This window comes from Prionailurus viverrinus, chromosome C2 (genome assembly GCF_022837055.1).
Source record: "Prionailurus viverrinus isolate Anna chromosome C2, UM_Priviv_1.0, whole genome shotgun sequence".
Classification (NCBI taxonomy): Eukaryota; Metazoa; Chordata; class Mammalia; order Carnivora; family Felidae; genus Prionailurus; species Prionailurus viverrinus.
In genome coordinates, this window is record NC_062569.1 from 10,656,175 (window position 1) to 10,682,315 (window position 26,141).

The window sequence follows — 26,141 nt, forward strand, 5'->3', positions numbered from 1 at the left end:
CTTTAAATACTTACAAAGAAGCAAATTTGGACTCTCCATCACAGTTCTCGTTGTGGCTAAACAATGCTAAAAACAAAATAGGCACATTCTCTTTCAGACTGTTCAGTGACAGAGAAAGTGTGAAACAAAACTGGGGTGGTTCTGGTAAAGCTGCAACTATTTGTGTGGTTTGCAGAACTCCCGCCTCCAGTCTGTGTGAGAATAACAAGATCTTTATAATCATCAGGAGCTCACTGGAATTCGTACATTCTTCAGAGTTTTGTGTTTTGTTTTGATAAAGAGCATTGTCTTGGGGCGCCTGGCTGGCTCAGTTGGTAGAACATGCGACTCTTGACCTCAGTGTTGTGAGTTCAGGCCCCATGTTGGTGGAGAGGTTGCTTAAACAAATGAAAAAAAAAAAAAAAGTTGTCTCAGTGTGCTGTCAACTGCAAGGAGCAGAAAACCTAAATAAATAGGTCTTAAAGAGTAAGGAAAATTTATTTCATAAGCCCAGGTAGGGCCGTTCTGTGACTGGTCGAAGTTCAGCGTCTCAGCAGTATTATCAGGGACCCAGACTCTTTCCATGTTTTTCTGCCCATGCATCTTCTGCTGTGAGTCTTTATCCTCAGGATTGACCCCTTATGGTGTAGCAAGACAGGCGACATCTCCAGGCATCGTCCACTTGCACAACAATGTCCAAGGCCCAAAGAAGAGATTGTGCATTGCTGTGTCTCTAAGGTGTTCTTTTTTCACAGAAGCCCCTTGGTGGACTTCACCTACGTGTCTTACTAACAGACTTTAAATGCCCATTTCTAAATCATTTACTGACCTGGAGAACGGGATTACTGAAATTGGCCTAAAGCAATCCAGATTCCTCTCCTCAAGTGGTGAATACCCTTTGAAGCAGATAGAGTCTTCTGTTACCTGAACACATTGGTTCTGGTAGCAAGAGCCACGGGCTTGGGGTTCAGCAGTGTCTGGCATAAGCATGTTAAGGATTGGGCCCCAGCTAGGGAAAATAAAATTCCCAGTTTAAGAAATTTTTGTAGGCCTGAATACCCCCAAAGCAATGTAAAATAGAAAAACTAACAGTTCTGACGTTTAGACTAAACTATAATTGTACAAGTTATGTGTACCCTAGAAAATTGGTCTAATAAAAGGTGGGAAGTACTGTTTTTTTTTTTTTCCTGTGACCTTCATAATTGGCTACTTCTAATTTTTGAGAACTGTTGAGTACTGGGAGCACAGAAGATAACACCCATTTCAGACACCACCCAGCTTTAATAGATCATGACTTTTTGCCATAGTTTTTTCAAAGGCCCTTGTTTAAGAAAGAAAATGAACTTTCACTTCTGAATACCACCACCTCCAATCTTACTTTTTACTTTCCCAAAGGCACACATGATCTTGAATGTGGTATCTGTCTTTCCTGTCTTTATTGTCTGTACTATTTAGAGAGATGTATCCATAAACAATGTCCGACATGGTATTTATGCTAGATTTAGCCATTCGTAGGTTGCTTTTTCCAATCGGTAGTATTTTGAAATGTATCTGATACACGCAGCTCTAGCTCATTCATTTAAACTACTATTTGGGGGGCGCCTGGGTGGCGCAGTCGGTTAAGCGTCCGACTTCAGCCAGGTCACGATCTCGCGGTCCGGGAGTTCGAGCCCCGCGTCAGGCTCTGGGCTGATGGCTCAGAGCCTGGAGCCTGTTTCAGATTCTGTGTCTCCCTCTCTCTGACCCTCCCCTGTTCATGCTCTGTCTCTCTCTGTCCCAAAAATAAATAAACGTTGGAAAAAAAAAATAAATAAACTATTTGGCATCCCGCGGTACGAATTTGCCAGTTTACTTACCTTTCCTCTGTTGACAGAAAAATTTTGATGTGGTTTGTTTTTGACCGTTTGAACCAGTGTTCCAGGGAACAGACATCTTTGAACATCTCACGCACGGGTGCAAGAGTTCTGTGTAGGTTGTGGACTTAGAAATTGTTGCATCGCAGGATGTGTGGGATTCCAACATGGCTAAATATTTCCAAACGGTCTCCAAAGTGGAGACTTCGCGTCAGCCGTGTACAGGGGTGCTTTGTTTCCTTATTCTTGTCTTGCACTTAGTATTAGTTTGGCTTAAGAGTTTTGCTGACCTGGGGCTGAAATGGTCTCTCATTTTCTTTTACACTCCCCTTATGACTGGTGAGCCTGGGCGTCTTCTCATTCGGCTGTTGACTTTGTACGCTTCGCCACATCAGTGAGTTGTTCGTTTATATTCTTTGCCTTTTTTTCACCCTGATGTGTGTTTTTGGTTTTTTTTTAAACTCGTTTGAGAGTTCTTGACATATTATGGGTGTTATCCTTTGTTAGTAATGTGCCTTGGAAATATCTCCTCAAAGTCTATAATTTATATTTTAACTTTGCTTCTGGATACTTTGTCTCTTTGCTTATCGATTCTTGTTAGCTCAAGGTCACGGATGTTCCCTGCCGCTTTCTAAAATGTTTAAAGGTTTGCATTTTACATTTAGTACTTGAATGTACCCTGATTTCTGTATGCGGTAGGAGCACTCCGTGACTCTTTGCTCCTCTGATAGACAACGGCTGCTTCTGTCATCTACCAAGTTTATGCATATGCGTCGGTCTGGGGCTGGCCTCCTTAGGCTTTTTTTCTATACCTATGCTAATACCATAGTCTTGATAAAGTCGTAATAACCTGAGGGCAAGTTCAAAATTGTTGTATTCTTAACACTTTGTTATTTGAAACACTTTTTCTCTTTCTTTTTTTCTTTCTTTCTTTGAGCTGGGGAGAAGGTCAGAGGGAGAGAGAATTTTTTTTTTTTTAATGTTTTATTTCCTTTGGAGAGACCTAAAGACCGAGTGAGAGTGGGGGAGGGGCAGAGAGCGAGGGAGACAAAGAATCCGAAGCAGGTTCCAGGCTCTGAGCTGTCAGCACAGAGCCCAACATGGGGCTCAAACTCACAAACCACAAGATTATGACCTGAGCTGAAGTTGGACGCTTAACCAACTGAGCCAACCCGGTGCCCCTATTTTAAAGACTTTTTAAGAATAGTTTTAGGTTTGCAGTAAAATTGAGAGAAAGGTCACTTTACTTTTTACTATAAGGATACTTTTTACTATAAAATTTTAAGATTGATTTGGCAAGTTCCACAAAAAGCCCTTGTTAATTTTTTCTTGGAATTGCATTGAATTTATAGATTAATTTGGGGGAAAATGATTTATGATTTAACTTAACATTCGTGAACCTAGAATCTCCACTGATTTGGGTCTTTTATTGTTTTCCAATAAAGTTCGTGGTTTTCTTCAAAAAGGTCTTGTACATCTTTCGTCAGATTTGTCCTAGGTACTTTATTTTTGCAGGTGTCCAGAATGGGATCTTTATTTTATTTTATTATTTGTAACACTATCTTATTTTATTTTTTAAATTAATTAATTTTTTATAATTTACATCCAGATTAGCATATAGTGCAACAGTGATTTCAGGACTAGATTCCTTAGTGCCCCTTACCCATTTAGCCCATCTCCCCTCCCGCAACCCCTCCAGCAACCCTCTGTTGTCTGTATTTAAAAGTCTCTTATGTTTTGTCCCCCTCCCTGTTTTTATATTATTTTTCTTTCCCTTCCTTTATGTTCATCTGTTTTGTATCTTAAATTCCTCGTATGAGTGAAGTCATATGGTATTTGTCTTTCTCTGGCTAATTGTGCTTAGCATAATACCCTCCAGTTCCATCCACGTAGTTGCAAATGGTGGGATCTTTATTTTAAAGATGACGTATTCTGATTAGAAAACTGAAAGATAGCTCTGAAGGCTTGCTTAAATTGAGGTCAGTCTTTTCCTTTTTTGTAAGGTTTTCCTGTGGGTGATGGCGCGTGCCTCCCGCCATCCCGCACGAACTGCACCCGAGTGGTCCCGATGCTGGCACCTGATCCCTCCCACCATGAAGGTTCCCGTCAACCTTTTAGTTAAAAGTTCCCATCCCTTGGCCTTTCTCTGAATCTGTTATCTGTGTTTACAAAATGGCGACTGTAGTTCCTGCCACTTTCATCAGCTAAAATTCTGCAGTGATACTCACATTTTTAGCGTGCATATTTGACGTCAGGAAAACAAGGGTAATCAGTACTCCTGCTCGGCTCCCGAATGACACACAGACGTGAGGACTGATGCCCCTCAGTTCCTCCCACCTACTGCATTGTTATTGCCTGGTAGTTTTTACTTTATCTTGTTTTAACACCTCCCGCACCTTCCACATGTTCCTCTAGGTGCTTTTCTCTAGATGTGGTTGCTTCACATGACCACGCATACAACTTAAATATTGTTGTCTGTGATTAAATAGCTGTGTGTTTCTGGGGGTGGGGGACGCTGCACCCGATGTATGGTATGTCTTCGCCAGCCCAGTCCTGGGTGGCCCAAACACCTGACCACACAGGCCACGGGCCAATGTTACAGATACTGTTTACTAAATCTTGGGGTGGCGCACTCTGGCCGGAAGTCCCCCGTGTTCAGCCCGTTGCACGGGGTGTCCACTGCGGTGGGCCCTGACCCATTTACCATCCCTGGATGGCTGCAGCATCGCAGGGGACCTGCTTGTGCCAGTGGCGGGGGGGGGGGGGGGGGGGGGCTCTTTCATCACTGATTCTCGTGACAGGCAAGTCCTTTATTAAGCCAGCAGTGCAATAGGGAAAACACTATTTCCGTCCGATGGGTGGGCGACCACTTGCTGGTGAAGGTGGTTACAGGCTCAGGGGCTGGGCTGGGCCCTGAATCGGAAGATCTGTTTTCTTATCTCTTTAGGACTTTCGGGAGCTTGCCCCACGTACGAACTGGAAGATGAGAGTGTGAAAGTGGACACTGTTTCATTTAGAGCTCAGTAACGCTGGCAGTCGACCGTCAGCAGCAGGAGGAGGTTCTCAAATCCAAGAGGTCGGAGGCCCGGAAGTGGAGGAGGGTTCACTGCGAAAGGTGCCAGTCAACGGCGCCTTGACACCTGTAGTTCCCTGCGGTCTGAGGAGCTGGAGGCTCTAGGGCGGGGCATCTTCTCCCGCCTGAATGGTTTCCAAGGTGTCACTGTTCGGGCCCCCGCTCCGGTGGACACATGCCTGATGACTCGGGGTGGGGGCTGCGGGAACATCCCCAGGTTTGGAGGGACGGCCCCCGACAGCCAGTACGCGCAGCGGCCGGTCCTGCTGCGGGGCCGCTTCCGTAGTGGCGGCTACGTTTGTCCTAACGTGACCGGGAAATAGCCCCCCGAGTCGTGACACAGCTTCCAAGATGGTCGCGCGGAAGGCCGGACACTTGCATTCTCATTTACGGTCCTCATTTACGGTCCCGTCTGTCTCGCATCAGCTGTGCCTGGGTGGCACGTGATACTGGCCGTGTCCGATACGCTGATGCTCGATCGCCGGCGAATCCAGAGCGATAAAAATGTACCCTCCACACCCCTGCCCCCACCCCTAGAAAGGCGATCTAAAAACAGTGTTCGCAACACCCGAGGCCGCAAACCAAGAGCCAGGCACGAAGGCGGCAACACATTCATGCGCTTTGATGATGTCAGGCCCTGGACATGGACGTGACCACGTTCTTTAAGCTTCCCTGCTCTACAGTAACGCCAGCTGCCGGTGGCCGGCAGGGGTGTTCAACTTGAAGCTTTGAAGCTTTGCACGGCACCCCTGGCTCTGTGAAACCTTGCGGGAGAAGACAGTGCACCTTTTCTGCTCCCAGGAAAAGGCATTGTTTCCGTTGTTAATGCTTGGCAAGCTTTATGGGTAAACGCCCTTTTTGGCTTGGCCTCTGCCTTGTATGACCCACCCCAAGGGGTCGCAGTGTGTGCATCCTGCGAGCAGTTTGTTGCAAAAGAGCAGGGAGCAGAGTCCAGACCGAAAAACAAACGTAACGCCCACAAAGCCACAGGACTACAGCCAGTATCTAATAAATTTAGAAATATGTGGGGCTTCCTCGGGGTGGGGCTGAATCTGGAGACCCGGTCTCATACCCGATTCTTGCCCCTCCTTGTCCTGCCGCCAATTAGTGCAGTCCGGGTGCTATCAGCTCAGATGAAGGTCTTGGCTCCACAGGAGCTGTGAAATCCACTCCAGGTTTCCCTTCTGTTTGTGCACCCTCACAGCCCCTAGCCGGTCTAGCCCCGCCTGGACCTTTAATTCTGTGGGTCCCTGAGCTTTTAATCATACAATATACGCATATGTGCAGGGGTTTTTTTCTGGGCTACTTTTTTTCCGTGGCATTTAGTGGCCTCATTATCCAGGATTTTTATTTTGTAGGAAATCCACGGATTGTTCAAATGAATTGCGTGGTTGAGAATTTTAGTGCCTTCCTGCCCCATCCACCCCTCGGGGCCTTACTGGTCTTTCCCTTTCTAGGCCCCTGGCCATTCACCTGTCCCCAAGGCTGTATATTTTCTCATTGGGCCACTTCCACCAAAGTAGATGATCAGATGCTTTGCACAGGGCTTTGGCCATTGGAGTTATCTCCCTATTCCCCCTCACTCCTGTCTTCCAAAGCCACCCCTGAGGCTATTCATGCAGCCACCACATATTTCCTGCCTGTACCCACATATCCATCCGAACCATCTGGAGTGAAGCTGAGAAGGAGATGGCTGATACGAAGATGTGTTACTGAGTTGGTCACCACTCAGTGTGACTGTTCCCTTGGTCCCACAGAACTGTCCCTGGAGAAGCGGTGTAAAACTTGCCTTAGGACAATTTGTCCCAGGAGAGAACAGATGTATCCACTGACTCCTGTGTCCCATTGGCCAGTGTTCCACCCCAGGGCAGGAAGTCTCCTGCACTTGCCGGCCGCACATGTGTGGGTGCTGGGTGGGTCCCTGGGCAGCATCCACAGGACAGTCAAGAGGCGCCAGTGGAGGCCTGGAGCACAGTCGTGTGGTTACAGTGGCATGAAGTTGTCACAGCCCTTGCAGGACCGGCACTGCAGTGGTGGCTGGATGAAGAGAGATGTGAGGCCCACATTACATACAGCATGGTGACTGTTTCAATTACGGATAACTACCAGACTTCTATGCACTTTCTAGGCAACCCATGTAACTGCCGTAGAGCTACATATTAAGAAAAGCAAAGATGCGGTGGATGGAAGGATCTGGAGGTTGTGCTGGGAGAGGAGAGACGGGAGGGGTGAGGCAAGGGGAAGCACACAGTCACAAAGGTTGGTTAAATGCCGCGCTGCGCCCCGCTGCCACAAGAGGGCGCGCGCTGCTAGGCGAGGGCGCGCAGGGCGGCCACCTGCTCCTCAGGGTTTTGTTTTCGCAGAAGAAAAGTTGAGGCCAGCTGCGACCGGTGGCAGCGCGCCAGCAGGCGACTCTGCCGGCAGGGGACCCCGGGGAGGGCCCCCGCCCCGCGCACTAGCTTGGGGTTTCGGGAGGAAGCAGGTGCTGGCCCGAGAAGCCTCCGCGCGCTCCGGCCTCAGCCCTGACTTCCTGCTGCCAGACCACCCTCCTTCCCGTCCCCAGAACCACCGGGTCAGGTAGGGTCGCAAACCGAGGGCTCGCGGGCTGCACAAAGCCTCGGCACGCATTTGGCTCGGCCTGAAGTGTATCTTTTAAAAGTTTATTTGGCAACCTTTATTTTTTCGTTATTACTAGTTTTTAATGTTTTTATTTATTTTTGAGACAGAGCATGGGCAGGGGAGGGGCATAGAGAGAGGGAGACACAGAATCTGAAGCGGGCTCCAGGCTCTGAGCTGTCAGCACAGAGCCCCATGCTGGGCTTGAACTCACAGACTGTGAGATCATGACCTGAGCTGAAGTCAAAAGCTCAACTGACTGAGCCACCCAGGCGCCCCTATTTGGCAACTTTTAAAACTCAAATGTTTAGCCTAAAAATTCTCTCCGACACTTGGGGCATCTGGAGCCCTGGGCTGCCCTCCACATGCACCCCTGCCCTCGCAATGAGTTTTTAATAGTTTGGGTCAGGTCGATATTCAGCGTCACCATTATTCTGGCTGTTACTGCTCCACAGAACTGAGCCAAAGGGCACCCTTGACACTGCGATGTTACCTTTTTTGCACAACTCTGCATGGAGCTTATCGTGGTCTTTCTCATTTGCATAATTTTCATATACACAGAAAATGACAATAAAACCCCAGCAAGCCACCGGTTGCCTCATTCACCTTACAAGGTCCACAGGCTCCAGTTACTCGCCCGGTGGTCTTCATGAGAAAGCCACTCAGTGTCTGGCTGCCTCCAACCTGGGTGCATCGCTCTGGCCCGGCAGCTTCCTTCCTGTCAGGGACTTCTGAACGTGTTATTTTTAAGCAGAGAAACCCACTTTGTCAATCTAGATCATATGAAACTCTATTATATAAAACAGGAAATATGATGTTAACACGAATGATCAATTTACAACATTTACTTATTATAAAGTCAGTCCATAATGGGGTACCTGGGTGGCTCAGTTGGGTAAGCGTCATGATCTTCCGCTCAGGTCGTGATCTCACGGTTCGTGGGTTCGAGCCCCGCGTTGGGCTCTGTGCCGACAGCTCGGAGCCTGGAGCCTGCTTCAGATTCTGTGTCTCCCTTTCTCTCTGCCCCTCCCCTGCTCGCGCTCTCTCTCTCAAAAATAAGTGAACATTAAAAAAAAGTTTTTTTTAACTATGCGTAACATAGAACTTAACCACTTTCACAGCTTTTAGGTGCAGCTCATTGGCATTACATTTATGCTGTGCAGCCACCACCACATCCGACTCCAGAACGTTTCCGTCTTCCCGCTTGAAAGCTGTACCCATTGGACACGAACTCCCCATCCCCCCACGCCAGCCCCCCGCTCCGGCAACCATCCTTCTTTCAGTCTCTGAATTTTAACTACTCTAGGAATCTCCTGGAAATGGAATCACACAGCATTTGTCCTTCTGGCTTATTTCACTCGGCACAATGTCTTCGGGGTTCATCTATGCTGTAGTAGGTACCAGAAGTTCCCTCTTTTTCTAAGGCCACTTGTGCTGCTCGTGAGTAGTGCTTTATTAGGTCTTGTGTGAACAGTACTGGCTTCCACCCTTAACATCCATTTACTCTGAAAATATGCAAATCTTGAGGGGCCAGGGTCTTCTGCATCCTTTAGTGTTCTCATCTCTGGGGAGGTGGGGGGGGTAGGGGGAGGGGGGCCCGGGGTGCATCAAGTGCTTTCCCATGAGCTTTGTGGGCCCTGTCATGTGACTCCTGGTTTACAGCTTTCTCGTCCAATAAGAAATTGGCCAAGTCAATATTTTTATTACAAAACACATGCACACACGCCCCCCTCCACACACGCCCACACGCACACTCACAGTGGTAATTAAGACTGAGGCCTGCAACACGGGCTGACCACACAGTGCTTCTGCAGGCCTGCCTCACTTAAGAAAGAGGGTCTGGTCTCAAGACGGGCTTCTTCCCAAGCTGGATAAATTAGGAGATGGCTTTGTTTTTTCGTTAGTTTTTTAAAATATTTATTTATTTTTGAGAAAGAAACAGAGCGTGAGCGGGGAGGGCAGGGAGAGAGGGAGGTTCAGAATCTGAAGCAGGTTCCAGGCTCCGAGCTGTCAGCACAGAGCCCGACACGGGGCTCGAACTTTTGAACCGTGAGATCATGACCTGGGCCGAAGTGGGAAACTTAACCGACTGAGCCACCCTGGTGCCCCAGAGAGAGCTTTGTTTCTATAAGAGGACTTAAGGCAGCTTCATCCCCCTGAGGAATGTGGAGTAGAAGCAGATTTAGGCAGGAGTATTCAGAAACCCTCCGCTGTGGTAGGTAAGTGGGGTCATCAGTCCCTGAGACAGTTGGTTCTAAGAGCAGGAGGAAGAGACCAGATTTCCCTGGAGGCTGCTTTCGTTCCCAGGCGGCGAGGACTATTCTCCAAGGAAGACCAGAAAGGCTGAGAGCGGCTCAGGAGCCCAGGAGGACGCCGAGGGCCCCTCTTGTGCCCAGCAGTGTGGGCAGGGCTTTGGCACAGGAGCAGAGGTTCAGAAGCCCGTCCTGGGCGCCGGCCCCCCGATGCTCCCGTCTCAGGGCCTGCCTCGGGCCGGGGCACAGGGTGTCCTCAGACAGCGGCATCTTGGGAAGGAAGCGGCAAAGTTAGGACGGCGGGCAGGGCAGGCCCACCCAGAAGCCACACATCAGGAGGCTGCCCCCCAGCTCTGCTCAGAGCACTTCCTTCCTCCATCCAGCAACAACTACCATTGGAATTCGTTTTTTCCTTCTAAATACATTTCTTTTCTTTTTTTTTTTTATGTTTATTTATTTTTGAGACCAAGCATGAACAGGGGAGGGTCAGAGAGAGAGGGAGACCCAGAATCTGAAGCAGGCTCCAGGCTCTGAGCTGTCAGCACAGAGCCCGACGCGGGGCTCGAACTCACAGACCGCGAGATCATGACCTGAGCCGAAGTCAGCTGCTTAACCGACTGAGCCACCCAGGCGCCCCTCTAAATACATTTCTAACAGAAAAGAAAAAAATTAGTACGGGCGGGGGGACAGGGGGTTTCTATCCTTCCTCTTCCCCACCCAGGCCTATCGTCACAGGGACTCTCATTGTGTTTGCGGTTTCTTTGGGCTCTTCCTTCATAATTTTAAGTCATAATTTTCACCTTCAGATGTTACCCATAACTGTTACATTCTCTACTTTTCTTCATTGGTTTTTTTAAAAATTTATTTTACTTATTTATGTATCTATTTATTTAGAGAGTGAGAGGGGCAGAGAGAGAGGAGAGAGACGAAGCAGGCTCCACACTCAGCGCAGAGCCCAACACGGGGCTCGATCCCACGACCACAAGATCATGACCTGAGCCGAAGCCAAGAGTCAGGCACTTAACCAACTGAGCCACCCAGGCGCCCCCTCATTGATTTTCTCCCTTAAACAGCTTCAGCGAGACAAAATCTACCTACCGTACAACTCACCCACCTCAAGTGTAGGCTTCATGTCCACAGTTTCCATGTACTCACAGGACTGTGCGAACACTGACTGCCATACTTCTGGAATATTTCATCCCTTCCAAGAGAAGGCCCACACCCGCCTGCAGTCACCTCCCCAGCTCCTGGCAACCTCTGATCTACTTTCTGCCTCTTTGGATTTGTCTCTTCCGCCTGATTCATGTAAACAGAATCCTACAGCCTGTGGTCTCTTGTGACTGCCTCCTCTCCCTCAGCTTCCTGTTCTCTTTTTGTCAGTGACTTCTAGAGGGAATCGGAAGCTGGTGGAAACGTTTCTTCGGGACAACTCAGACCATGTACTGTACACACTCTGATATTCCTTTATTTTTTTAAGAGAAAGAAAAAGAACAAAGACAGGAAGGGCTGGGCTAAAGAAAAAGGTGGATTAATCAAAATACCTGGGTCAAGCTCTCAGCAGTGTTACCTCTAGGAATGCATTCTAGAGGTAGAAGACATTAGGGATGAGTATGGGGCTATATTTACAAGTGTGTTCTTTACAACACTGTTTAGTAGCAAAGAATTAAAACAAAACAAAACAAAACAAAACACCACAGTGACCCGAGACAGGAGACAAGTAAACTATGACACAGACATGCCCTGGAGTCAATGCAACAGCACAGAGCCATTAAAAGTGATGGGAGAGAGGGGCGCCTGGGTGGCTCAGTCGGTTAAGCGGCCGACTTCAGCTCAGGTCATGATCTCACGGTCGGTGAGTTCGAGCCCCGCGTCGGGCTCTGTGCTGACCGCTCAGAGCCTGGAGCCTGTTTCAGATTCTGTATCTCCCTCTCTCTGACCCTCCCCCGTTCATGTTCTGTCTCTCTGTCTCAAAAATAAATAAACGCTAAAAATAAAAATAAATAAATAAATAAAAGTGATGGGAGGGACACGTGGGTGGCTCAGCGGGTTAAATGTTCGACTTCCAAGCAGGTCATGATCTCACAGTTTTTGAGTTCGAGCCCCGCATTCGGCTCTCTGCTGTCAGCACAGAGCCCGCTTCAGATCCTCTGTCTCTCTCTCTCTGCCCCTCCCTGGCTCGTGCTGTCTCTCAAAAATAAACACTTAACAAAAAGCGATGGGAGAAGAGGGGCAACTGGCTGGCTCAGTCCTTAGAGCATGCCACTCCCGATCTTGGGGTTGTAAGTTCGACCCCAAGTTGGGCACAGAGATTACTTAAAAATAAAATCTAAATGCGTACATACATAAAATCTTTTTAAAAAATGTGATGGAAAAGAATCCCCAAACAAGTGGGGAAAATGTCTGATAGATGGTTAAGTACGAGAATGAGAACAGGTTACAAATAATGCCTCAAGTTTGATCGTTTAACAAAAGCAACATATGTATCTATACATCTTTGTATCTGTCCATCCATCCATCCATCCAACCAGAGAGAAGAAATACTGGAAGGACAGACACCCAGTAGGTGCTATTTCTGGGTAGTGTGATGATAGACGGTTTTCATTAAAAATATTTTGTTTTTCTTATTTGCATTTTCAAAATTCTCTACACTTTATTTTTGTCATGAGGGAACTTATTTAAAGAAAATGCTTCTGGGGCGCCTGGGTGGCTCAGTCGGTCGAGCGGCCGACTTCGACTCAGGTCATGATCTCGCGGTCCGTGAGTTCGAGCCCCGCGTCAGGCTCTGTGCTGACAGCTCGGAGCCTGGAGCCTGTTTCAGATTCTGTGGCTCCCTCTCTCTGACCCTCCCTGTTCATGCTCTGTCTCTCCCTGTCTCAAAAATAAGTAAAACGTTAAAAAAATTTTTTTAAAATCACTGTTTAAAAAAAAAAAAAATGCTTCACCGGGGCACCTGGGTGGCCCAGTTGGTTAAGCGTCCGACTCTTGATCTCGGCTCAGGTCACGATCCTGTAGTTTGTGAGATCGAGCCCCGTGTTGGGCGCTGCGCTGACAGTGCGGAGCAGAGAACCTTGGGTGACACCTTTCCACCTTGGCCCCCCCAACGCCTCACGGTGGGCGGCCCTTCCCTGCTGCTGAACTCCAGACCAGGCCGTCCTCCCGTTCCCCAGCAGAGGGAACTCTACTTTCAGAGATCATCTGTGTTCGGGCAACCAGAACTCACCTGTTGACTGGGTCACACACGAGATCTTGTAGGACAGCCATATGCTCGCCAGGCAGAGGAAGGTGGCCACGAAACCGAAGATCTACACAGGAGAGAGAGCAAAGGAAGTTCCCAGGCCGAGGGCCAATCACTCAGGCTAGCCGCCCTTTGTTTCTCATCCCTGCGCCTGTTTCTGGACCAGCTGTGGCCAGGAGGGAGCCCCGGAGAATCACGGGAGCGGACCACCCGGTCCCTGCTCAGGTGCAGGAACGAGGCCTTGTGTCCACGGCTCCCCCAGCAGGGGCCCTAGCGCAGGCCTGGCAGCCAGGCTCTGGCTTTCACCTCCTGGCTCTCCTCGCTCTAGGCAACTTCAGGGCCCACGTTTGGGTTTGTGTTTACCACTAAGCTGGGGCCCAGACACTGGACTGTAATTACCCGGGGCTAATGAAAGAGAAAAAGGTGAAGTTGTGTATTTTAATTTAGGTTTTTAAATTTCTAATGTTCAAATGGACCTTACTGATGTGGCAGCATTGCATTTCATTCATTAATGGCTTTCTGTTCTGTCTCACTTTATAGCCAGGCAAGAGCCCGAAGCTGAAGCCCTGACAGGCAGTTTCATGTCTGCAAACATTTAAACAGTATTAGCCTAAAATATATATAGGGCAGCGCACCTTTCTATTCTGAGGCTCCACTCTGTGCTCAAGCGGCTGACCCAGCTTATCTAGGAAAGCTGACCTAGCCCAGTCCAACCTCATTTAACGATGAAGAAAGAACAGGGCGCCCAGGGAGGAAAAGGGTCTCGTGTGAGGCTCCTGATGGTCGAAGAGACTCTGCTGTCTTCGTATGAAACTTTGAAGCCTGTAGCCATTTCCTTACTTGTCAACAACACCAGCAGCTGCAGCAAGTATAATTTATTGACCACTTGCTATGTGCCCGCCGTGTGCTAAGCCCATTAGGTGTGCTGATCCTTTAAACTCCTACCACGTTTCCGGCTGGGTGATGCGGGTACCCTCCCCTCCCCCTCATTTGGCAGCTAAAGACAAGGAAGGACAGCAAGTCAACTAGTTTGCTCAGGGCCACAGAGATAGCGAGGGCCAGACATGGGATCTGAGCCCTAGGAATCAACAGAACCCTGCTCTGTATTTTTGCCCAAATGTCCCCAGACTTGCACATGGCCTCAGGTTTGCGGCGCGGCCAGAGCCACGGCTGACACACAATAGGAGGAGCCCAGGAGCAGCCAGGCCACGGGCAGGATTTCCAGGGTTTGGTTTTCTTTTCAGGCCCGGCCTCTGGTTTACATAAGCGGCTGCCCCCACAGGCCCACACCCACTCCCCTCCCCCGGGTCCCTTTCCTTGGCTCCCTTTGTACCGATTGTCTGCACCACATAATTAGCCTATTGGAGCCTGTCCTAGCCCCTCATTGTCTGTCCTGCACAATTAGCACATTATATACTATCCCGGTCCCCAACTGTCTGCACTGCATAATTGAACAGTTTATTATATCGCTACATAATGCTATTCTGGACAACAATGCCTTGTTTGCTAATTGTTTCATGCGCCTTGGCCTTGACTCCTGAACTAGATTACCATTTTCTCATAAGCAAGGTCCGTGTCTTTTTATTTCTTCTGGCTCCCTCATGGCCCAGGCTTTGTCCTAGGCACAAAGACGGTGTATGATAAATGGGGCTTATTGGAATTCTAAGGCTAACAGACACGGTTATGTGCAACCTGAATCCTAAAACCCAGTGGGAGCCTCCCGTGTGGCTCTGACACAGTGGGCACCAGCCGGCCTGTAATCAAGCAGGTGGTAACCTGTAGGTAGCATTCACTCCCGTCCTTGGGGATTGCAGGGGTGGGGAGGGGTGGCTGCGCGAGGCACCGAAGGCCCATGAGTATTGAGAGGCTTGGCTGCCCCCCTCCCCACCTTTGGAGGACAGACCCCACCCCTCAGTGGAACTCCAGGCACTAAACCACTCCCAACCCGAAGTCTGGAGAATTATGTTAACACGTACATGAAAGAGTGACTGTCCCGTGCAGCTTTTCGTAAAACTCAAAATGAGGCAAATCCGTACTGGCCCACAGGCCACCAAACTGTAACCAGTGAGCTAAATCAGAAACCAGATTGCAGGAATCTATGCATCGTTAAGTAATAATAAATGCAAGGGCGCCTGGGTGGCTCAGTTAAGTGTCTACCTTCAGCTCAGGTCATAATCGCGTGGTTTGTGAGTTTGAGCCCCGCGTCGGGCTCTGTGCTGACGGCTCAGAGCCTGGAGCCTGCTTCGGATTCTGTGTCTCCCTCTGTCTCTGACCCTCCCCTGCTCGTGCTCTGTCTCTCTCTCTCTCTCAAAAATAAACAAACATTAAAAAAATTTTTTTAAATAATACATATATATGTATAGTATACACACATATGAAAATATGTGTGTGGGGGGGGTGGTAAACACAGCCCCACAACACTCTTATTTTTATACATTTCCATGGTTCTATTCAGGCTATCAATCGATCAATTCTCACCTTTGAAAGGTCTAAAAGTGTTACTTCCTGGCCTGAATATGGTTATAAGTCGGGACCAGCAAAGCCAGCACTCGTGACAGGTATCACTAACTGATCACATCCTCTTCCCGTGGGCCCTAACGTGGCCTTGGAATCTTTGCCCGCACAACACCGAGGTAGCCACAAGCACATGACTCAAATGGGCATGTGCATTAACGCCGAATGGCCCCCTGGTTTAAGCAGTGGCTTCGTGAGAGAGAGGGCTGGGCCACGGGCCATCTGTGTGTGCCAGAAACCCTGACGGTCCACCTGCTGAGACCCTCTGCTGTGGGCCCAAGTTTAAGGCTCTTTGGAGACTGCTGCCGGCTGGATCGAGGCGGGTACTGATGGGTACTTTTCTAGGGAAGAAAGGCCCCAGGAAACCATCCCTTCGCTGCCCGTCAGGAAGAAAATGTACTAGAGGTGAACTCGTGCGTGAAGTGTCCCCCGAGACCGTCCTCACCGCTCCAGCTACCAGTCCGCTCTGGCTGTAACTCTTGGAGGCTGCCACAATGGAGGCGATTAGGAGGAGCAGGGTACCGATTAAATAGTGCAGAAGTTCCTGGGGACAAAAACAAAGCAAAGCAGTGGGTCGGGAGGTCCACTCCTGGTTCTCAGAGGGAACTGGGCACAGAAGAGAGGAACTCTGACCGCAGCAGTTAGCTCACAGGCAGCAGCTACGGAAGGCTGGCCAGGATGAGGCCCTGCAAGACAGAAAAGGAGCCAGCAGGCAGCCAGAGAGGCAACAGAGAGAAAGGACACTTGTCTCGTGAGGAAAGATATCCACTAAGGACGGCTCTACTCCTGAGAGCAATCTGTAGACAGTACCCTGACGTCTGGCGAGAGCTAAAGCAAACAGCTTCTCATGGCTCCCAGGCTGGAGAGTTTAAAGGCAGCTCCAGCTCTGAGAGGCAAAGCCCCTCAGAGAGAGGTGTGTCTGACGCTTCTGCTTCCGAGAAAGTTCTCGTCTAACAACGTGCTGGCTTTGGTGGCGGCCTGGGGTGCCCACCCGCCCTGTGAACAGTTGTAGGTGTGGACTTGAGATGCTCGGCCCCTCAGACTTGGAGTCGGAGCTTAGAGTGAGGTCAGGGCCCTTCTGTGATGTGCTTGTGGGGGTGGGGGAGCCAGCTTTCTGGCACCCGAGCCTCCTGGTTTGGTCCTCATTTCATCATACTCTGCTGAGGAGTTGGTTGGCAGGGCAGACTCCACCGTTGCTTCCGTCCGCCTCCACCCCATTCAACCCCATGCTTACAATGGCATCTCCACAGACCCGGAATGAGGCTGAACCTCCCGCATTCAGCAGCATGACTTCCACCTCCTCCTTCTTTCTCCCCATTAAACACCAGATCAGAGGGGAACTGGGGCTGAGGGCTGGGAGAGTACTCCCGCTGGATCCAGAGTGCGTTCATTTTTAATTGTCATCGGTGAGAACTTGGAAATTAGTCCTTCGTGAAGTTCTGCCCATCAGGGTAGTCACCTATGAAATTCTGGAAAAGCGTTCCGCTTTTAAGCAGCAGCTCCTCTGAAAGCTGGGCAAAATCAAACACCCAAATTTCCCCTTTACGGACTAGAAAGGAATTATCAGAAAGTAGATCACAGAGATTTTGACTGAAGAGCAGATTAGTAAGTGAAGTTCCCTCCCTCCAAGATTCTCACCCACAAAGAAAGAGGACTATGACGTGAGAGGACTATGACATGGGGTAGGGAAAACTGACTTGAGAGAGTCCTAAATGGAAGATGCCCCAATAGTGCCCCATCGAAAACGTGGGGCTGAGCTAACCCCTCCAACATTCTCATTCCCTTCTCAGCCCACCCCTATTCTTGTCCCCAGCTTTTATTCCCTCCTCTGCCTGTTCATTATCAGTATCGTTATCAGAGGAGCTTGTTCTCAAAAGAAGCAGAAAGGTGTCATAACTTTGAAAGGAGCCTTATAACTTAGGAACACAAAGGAAAGGTCTCTCAAGATAACATAGCGGGTAATAACATTAAATGTGAATAATTAAAACAATCCAAACAAGAAGCAGAGGTTGTCAGGCTGGATTTAAAAAAAAAAAAAAAAAAAAAAAAAAAAGATTCAACTTGTCTACTGGAGAAAACCTTATATTCAAAGATACAAACAGATTGAAAGTAGAAGCTTCCATTCAAATAGCAACCAAAAGAAAACTGGAGGCGTTATACTGGTGTCAGACAAAATAGATGTTAAAACAAAAAATGTTACCAAAGATAAAGAGGGACATTTTATAATGATGAAAACGTCAATCCGTCAGGAAGACAATTATAAACACGAATTCACCTAACAACAAAGCAACACATGAAGCAAAAACTCAAAGAGATGAAGGGAGAAATAGATAATTCAAAAATAATAGTTGGAAGCTTCAATACCCTACTTTCAATAATGTATAGACCAATTAGGGAGAAGATCAACAAGGAAATAGAAGACTCAATACTATAAGGCAACTAAACCTAACCTAACATCTATAAAACACTCTACCCAACAACAGAATATACATTCCTCTCAAATGCAAATAAAATATTCTCTAGGATACACTATATGTTAAACCATAAAATAAAACTCAATAAATGTGAAAGACTAAAATAACATGAAGTATGTTCTTCAGCTACAACAGAATGAAATTAGAAAGCAATAGCAGGAAGAAATTTGGGAAACCCACAGATATGTACAAAATAACACATTCCTAACTAATGGGCCAATTAGAGACAAAACCACAAGGAAAATTAGAAGATACTTGCAGATGAATGAAAATGAAGACATAATAGACTCAAATTATGGGATGCAGCTAAAGCAGTGCTCAGAAAGAAATTTATAGCTGTACAGACCTATACTAAAAAAGAAGAAAGGTTTCAAATTAATAACCTAATCTGTACCTTAAGACATTGGAAAAAGAAGATCAAAATAAATCTAAAGCAAGGAGACAGAAGGAAAAAAAGATGGGAGCAGAAATTAATGATCTACAGAACAGAAGAACAATAGGGAAAATTAGTGAAACCAAAACTGGTTCTTTGCAAAGATGAAAAAAACAGCCAAACCTTTAGCAAAACTGATCAAGAAAAAAAAAAGGGAGAGAAAAGATGACCAGATTCAAATGACCAGAATCAGAAATGAAAGAGGGGACATCACTACAGAACTTACAGAAGTAAAACTGATTTTAAAGGAATACTTGAACAATTGTATGCCAGTAACTTAGAAAACTTAGATGAAACAGACATGTTCCTATAAGAACATACCACTGAAAATGACTCAAGCAGAAATAAACAATCTGAAAAATCTAAAACAAGGAGAGTTTGTATTAATAAGAATAATAAATCACCCATAAGAAAAACCCAGGCTCAGATGCTTTCACTGCAGAATTCTACCAAACATTTAAATAAGAATACCAATTCTTCACAAACTCTTTTAAAATATAGAAGAGGTGGTAACACTTCCCAAATTATTCTATGAGACCAGTATTACAGTGATAGCAAAACCAGACAAAGGTATCACAAGAAAACTACACACTGGTATCTCTTACAAATACAAATATAAAAATTCTCAATAAAATGCTAGCAAACCAAACCCAGCTACATATAAACTGAATTACATATCATGACCAAACAAAATTTATCCCAGGGATGCAAACTTTAGTTCCAAATATGAAAGTCAATGTAATACACTATATTAGAAGAATATTAAGGGGGAAAAAACCACGATTGCCTCAACAGACTAAGAAAAAGCATTTGACAAAATCTAACACCCTTTCATGATAAAAAAAACATTCAACAAAGGAGGACTGGAAATTAACTTTTTCAATCTGATAAATCTCATCTGTAAAAATCCACGGCTAACATTATATTTAATGATGAAAGATGGAATGCTTTCCTCCTACGCTCAGGAACAAGATAGCGATGTGTGGTCTTGCCACTTCAATATTCAACTAATTTCTTAGTTGAATAAGAACAATAAGATAAGAAAATGATTGGAAAGGAATATAAAACTATCTCTACTCATAGATGGCATAATCTTATATCTACAAAATCCTGAAGAATCCACTAACAGTCTATTAGATCTAAAATGAGTTCACCAAGGTTAAGGTTACAAGATCAATATACAGAAATCACTTGTATTTCTATCCACTTGGAATGAACAATCCAAAAATGAAATTAAGAAAATGATTACATTTGAAATATCATCAAAAAAATAAGGTACTTAGAAACAGATTTAAGTTCCCCCGTGCCAAATGCACCAAAACTTACACTCTGAAAACTATAAAACATTGATGAAAGAAATTAAAGAAGATCTAAATAAATGGGAAAACCTCCCATGTTCCTAGGTCACAAAACTTAATGTTAAGATGACAATACTCTCCAAATTGATCTCTAGATTCAGTGCAGTTTGTATTAGAATCCCAGCTGACATTTTGTAGGAACTAAAAAGTTGATTCTAAAATTCATATGGAATTGCAAAACTCCAAAACAATCCTGAAAAAGAACAAATAGAAGATTCAGAATTCCTAATTTCAAAACTGGCTACAAATCTACAGCAATCAAGACCGTGTGGTAAGATCAATGCAACTGGGAGTCCAGATATAAATCCATGTGTTTATGGTCAACTCATTTTCAGCCAGGATGCCAAGACAATGCAATGAGGAAAGAACAGTCTTCCCAACAGATGGTGCTGGGACAACTGGATATTTACATTTCAACGTATTCTTTCCTTCAAAAGAATGAAGTTGAATCCTTACCTCACACCAGACACAAAAAATTAATTCAAAATAGACAAAATACCTAAATGTAAGAGCTGAAACTATGAAACTCCTTAGAGGAAAACACAGAGTAAAATCTTCATGATCTTGGGTTTGGCTTTTAAGATTTTATACCAAAAACATCATTAACAGAAGAAAAGTAGTTACATTAGATTTCATCAAACTAAAAACCTGTGCTTTAATGAACACTATCAAGAAAGTGAACACTAGGGGTGCCTGGGTGGCTCAGGCAGTTGATCATCTAACTCTTGGTTTCAGCTCAGGTCATGATCTCACAGTTCGTGGGTTCAAGCCCCTCTGTGCGGAGCCTGCGTGGCATTTCTCTCTTTCTCCCTCTCTCTCTGTACCTCCAGGCTCGTGTGCTCTCTCTCTCAAGAAATAAATGGATAAACATTAAAAAAAACTTAAGAAAGTGAAAAATAACCAATAGAATGGGAGAAAATATCTGCCAATCATTTATCTGATAAGGAACTTCTAACTAAAATATACAAAAGACTGAGAATTCGGTAATAAAATGACAACCTAGTCAAAAATGGGCAAAGGGTCTGAACAGACATTTCTCTAAAGAGGATACGTGAATGGCCAAAAAGCTCACGGAACGATGATTGACATCAAGAGTCATCAGAGAAATGCAAATCATGAGATACCACTTCATACTCGTTAGAGTGACTAAAATCAGAAAGTAAGAAAATGACGAGTATTGATAAGGATGCGGGGAAATCGGACCCCTCCTACCCTGCTGATGGGAATATAAAATGGTGCAGTCACTTTGGAAAAAAGTCTGGCAGCTCCGCAAACAATTAAACACAGTTACCACGGGAACCAGCAAGTCCACTCTCTGGTATATTCCCTAGCGAAATGAAAACACGTCCACGCAAAAAGCTTGTACGTGAATGTTCACAGCAGCATTATTCATGATAGCCAAAAGGTGGAAACAACCCAAATGTCCATCAGAATAAACAGAATGTGGTATATCCTTTTAATGGAATATTCCTTGGCTATTAAAAAAAAATGGAAGTACTGACGCATGCTACGACATAGAAAAACCATGAAAACACTCTCGGTGAAAGAAACCAGTGACAGAAGACCACACATATGCTTCCATTTACAGGAAATGTCAAGAAGAGGAAAATTCATGGAGACAGAAAGTAGATTAGTGGTTGCTTAAGGTTGGAGGGGATGAAAGGTAGGAGGTGACAGTTAAAGCATATGGGGTTTCTTTTTGAAGCGAGGAAAATGTTCTAAAATTGACTATGGCGATGGTTGCACAACTCTGGGAAGATAGCAAAATCTGGAGAACTGTAAACTTTAAATAGGCAATTGTCCAGCACGTGAAGTATATGTCAACCAAGCTTATAAAAAAATAATAGAGGGGCGCCTGGGTAGCTCAGTTAAGTGTCCGACTTCGGCTCAGGTCATGATCTCTCGGTTCATGAGTTCAAGCACCATGTTGGGGGCTCTGTGCTGACAGCTCGGAGCCTGAAGCCTGCTTCGGATTCTGTGTCTCCCTCTCTCTCTGCCCCTCCCCTGCTCACGCTCTGTCTGTCTCTCAAAAAATAAACATTAAAAAAAAAATTTTTTTTTTTAATTTTTTTTTTCAACGTTTTTTTATTTATTTTTGGGACAGAGAGAGACAGAGCATGAACGGGGGAGGGGCGGAGAGAGAGAGGGAGACACAGAATCGGAAACAGGCTCCAGGCCCTGAGCCATCAGCCCAGAGCCTGATGCGGGGCTCAAACTCACAGACCGAGAGATCGTGACCTGGCTGAAGTCGGACGCTTAACCGACTGCGCCACCCAGGCGCCCCCAAAAAATTTTTTTTTAAATAACAGAGTGGGAAGAAAAAAATCCTGGAAACTTCTGAAATCTTTCCTCGGACTCTGCCGGTCCTTTTAGTTGATGAATCTTACCATTCAGTACTCCCAACAGTATAAATCCCCATCGCCTTTAGGAGCTTCTTCCTCCAAACTCACACACGTGGCCCGTTTGCTGCCACTCAAGAAAATAAACACTGAGGCAGGAGGCACAGCAGGACACAGGCAGAGATGTCCGGCAGACATTGGGACGTGCAGGGCCACAGCAGGAAGAGACAGAGGAAGAGCAGGTGGACACCGGGGGGCGCAGATGGGACGGATTCTGTTGGGTCTCAGTGCCTCAGCTAATACCCTGACCTCTGGGTGCCCAGAATCGGGCCAGGCCACTCCCTTACCGACAGGGGCCAGCTGATGCAGGTGAGCACGCGGTAGAGACGGAAGAGATGCACCAGGTAAAAGACGAGGATCATTATCAAGTTGCAGATGGTGACCACTTCAAAGTAGCTGTAGGCACTGTACCTGGTCCACACAGAACTCCTCACGCAGATGAAGGCGATCAGCAGAGTGACCTGGGACAGAAATACAGGGACATCAGAGAAACGCCCAGCCAGGACGGCCACCCAGGGAAGAAACCACGACAGGACATTGAGGAACCGCTGCGATTCAGGTTATTTCCTCACAGACTGGCTGCAAGGTTGGGAAAGTGCACTTTCCCATAGTGCGAGCCTTTAAAACATGCCGGTCGCGGGGCACCTGGGTGGCTCAGTCGGTTGAGTGAACGACTTCGGCTCAGGTCAGGATCTCACAGTTCGTGAGTTCACGCCCCGTATCGGGCTCTGTGCTGACAGCGCAGAGCCTGCTTAGGATTCTCTCTCTCTGTCCCCGTCCTGATTGCGTGCCCACTCTCTCTCTCTCAAAATAAACAAGCTTTAAAAAAAAGGGAAAAAAAAAGAAAGAAAGAAAATGTGAGTCTCTAATGAGCATCAAATCACAAAATGTATCTGACACTGGTTCAAGTGGTGTGAAAAATGCTCTATTTTCTCAAGCCCCTCATTTCTAGCGTCTGTCCAACTGCTCCGAACAGATACGAAGGCTGGGAAAGACTCTGGCATGAAGAGAGTGCTCTGCTTGTCAAATCCAAACAGCGGTGTGCAGAGGGACCCTCGACATTTGCGTATTCCCCTTTGCTAATGAGCAACAGGAGTAATTTTCATTTTTTCGGTTCCTCTCAGGCCGGCCAGCCTTGGTAATAGAATGATTCATGCCTCGAGGCTGTTTTAAAGCTCCGAGGGGAGCTCTGCTTCACTCGGGACTATGCATGATCTCGCCAGGGCTCTGCTGATTATCAGTCCCCATTTGCAGGCCTCCCGGTGTCTGGGTGTCCCCACCTCGCGCTGACCCCTCCCGCACTGGGGCGTTCAAGGCCTGCCTTAAAATGCAGCGAATTCAGGATTATGAGGCGTGATTCCTGGGTGAAGAGGCAATTTTGTGCTTAACTGAATGCAAAGATTAGAATAATTTGTACAACTCTTCATCTGTGACAGAGTCACCTCTTTCCCATGATGACACAGAGATGTGGGAGTTTCCCAGTGGACAACAGGGGTCCGGGCAGGTCTTCCTCTACGAACTCCCAGGGCCGAGGACCTTCAGCAGGAAGGACATTATCTTTCTACCGCAAACCATCGCAAACCTCCCTGGGAAACATGCTTGTAAAGTAAGACTTCCCGAACCCGGTTCAACTGGCCTAATGCCACCTACCTACCGTGTGCTCTTCTTCTGGGAATCCCAACTTTGGAAAATCACATTTAGACTGCACATGGTATGTACTAATGCATACAACTAAAAGCTTCCTTTTTGCCCAATAATTCATTCATCCCTACTTTAAATGGCCAGCATCGCAGCTAATGCGCTCTAAAAAAAGAACGAACGAAAAGAAAGAAAGAAAGAAAGAAAGAAAGAAAGAAAGATCTGACACCAAACTTTTCAGAACTTTTCTAAGGCCAGCAGGTAACCTCTGCAAATGATGCAGACCCCTGAATCCTCTAGATCAATACTCTGGGGGCAGCCAGAAAGGTGAAGCAGGAGAATGAGCAAGCAAGAGCATGGTGGAGAAAACGCCCTGGGGTGTTCATTCTCCCCCACCCCAACCACGGCCCCCTCAGACCTCTTCTTGTTTCCAGCCAGAGAAGCAAATCAAACACCACAGCAGAATTGAGACAAAGTGAAGTAGGAGTTCTGACTTCAGGGCTAAGGAAGGCTGAGAGGCTTCTGGAAGGCAGACGTGATTCTGTGTAGAGTAACTTCAATGTGATACCGTCCAAAGGAGTAATTTGTGCTCTCCAGCTCCTCTGATAAAGGCTTGTCCTTTTATATCAAGCTGCCATTGACAGTTGAAGATAAAATATCTAACACAAACATCCAGAGGTTTAAAAGTAATGTTGCAAGCACCCCCAACTCAAAGCCAGGGTCTCACAGCCCGGCTGTGGCACTGTTCAGAATCCCCAGAATCATCTCAGATTAGAAACCACCCCTTTCTCCCCCAAACTGTGTCGTTTCTGACTCTATCAAAATGCTTACTAGAAAGAAGAGATGATTTTTGTGAAAGCAAGCAACAGAGGGTTTAAATTTCACACCTGAAACAGGCTGACATCACTTGAGAGAAATGAATGTCCCTCTCCCACCCCCACCCCCGCCTCTCCACCCCCACCCCCAACTCTGGAACTAAAACGTCCTGGTCTTAACTCTACAGCACGCGCCAGGCAGCCTCCTCAGGTTCTCAGTCTGGGTGGGTGTCCCTCAAGGAAGAAAAAGCATTTTGAAGTCTAAGATGGAACATTTCTGGAGAAGACTCAAGAGGCAGGCTTCAGGAGAAGCGTTCTTCTGAGCTGGGCAGCAGAAGCCTCCGGTGGTCTCGGGGGCCCTGCCACCTGCTGTCTGCAGTCTGTGCTCTGGAACATTCCCTCAGGAGGCTTGGTCTTCCTGTGCTCCTGCCGGAGTCTGGTCTGCTGAACACGCCTGCATCTGGCTGAAGATGGCACCAGACACCTTATGTTTCGAGAACCTCGGGCTGGATGTGGGCAGGTCACCCAACCCCACCTTCTCGCAAGGGTTTTTATCCTGACCTTGGAATAATGTATCAGCCAGGAAGACAAGCAGGGGAAAGAGAAGTCGCTGATGAAAGCCAACATCAAAAAGTCTCAGACCCAATTCTAAGAGGCTTTTCTGGAAAAGCCCAGGAGATGAAAGCCAGGCTTGTTCAAAAAGTCAGAGATGGGGCGAGTCAGTGATTGCAAAGTGCGCTTGGATCTGCAAGGAGCCCATTAATGACTCTGCTTGGCTGTGGGCCGGCAGAAGAGGGATTTGATATGTTTCTAACTTTGGCTGAATTCTGCCCTGGGGTGGGAGGAAATTTACCCCACCTCCCTGTTAAAGCCCCCCCCCCCCCGGGTCAGCACCACCAAACAGCCCTTGTGGAACCTCACTGACACCCACGTGCAAGAGAACCCTCGCCCGGCTTATTTCCTCTGCGTCCTGCTTTCACTAACCAATATATCAGCCTTTTGGTTATAGGCTCCTTCCCACCCTCCCAAACCCCAGCACACAGTTTTGTTCTGTATCCAAAAATAAAAATGCCCTTGAAAACACAAGAGGCGGGGGGGGGGAATAACCTAAAAAACGTTATGTCAGGGGTCGTCAGGTGCAGGCCGCTAGCATCCGGCTAATGAATGCACGAGTTTCTGAATCTAACCATGCAGCAAAATACCTACAGCTTATTAAAAACCAAATATGCTTGTCTGTGCTGGGACTATTTCTGGAAGGACACATAAGAAACCGGTAACAGTGGTTGCCTCTGGGGAGAACTGATCATTTAGTGGTTTTTTCAATTTGCTGTTTTCTTTTCTTGTATTATAAAAATCACACATTAAGCTGTAAAAAAGCTAATGACATGTCTTAGAGATCTTTAATGGCGCGCGTATAGACTTACCCTTTTCTTCCAACTGCCTGCGGATTTATTTGACCCAGCGTTTGTCAACCTCAGCACTACTGACATTTGGGGCTGGGT

General features: G+C 46.8%; 1 protein-coding gene across 2 annotated transcripts in view; it reads right to left on the reverse strand.

Annotated features, from left to right (window-relative positions):
* Positions 1-9,506: 9,506 nt before the first annotated feature.
* The window catches only part of CMTM7 (CKLF like MARVEL transmembrane domain containing 7), a 51,435-nt gene continuing 34,800 nt past the window's right edge, over positions 9,507-26,141 (reverse strand). Inside the window, exons 2-5 of one of the 2 annotated variants that reach the window (XM_047875838.1) lie at positions 22,474-22,647; positions 15,968-16,066; positions 12,994-13,075; positions 9,507-10,043 (exon numbers count right to left, since the gene is read on the reverse strand). In XM_047875838.1, coding sequence (XP_047731794.1) covers positions 10,030-10,043; positions 12,994-13,075; positions 15,968-16,066; positions 22,474-22,647 — 369 coding nt within the window. In that variant the 3' untranslated portion in view covers positions 9,507-10,029. The remainder of the gene's footprint in view (positions 10,044-12,993; positions 13,076-15,967; positions 16,067-22,473; positions 22,648-26,141) is intronic. The other variant, XM_047875839.1, reaches the window with a different exon arrangement.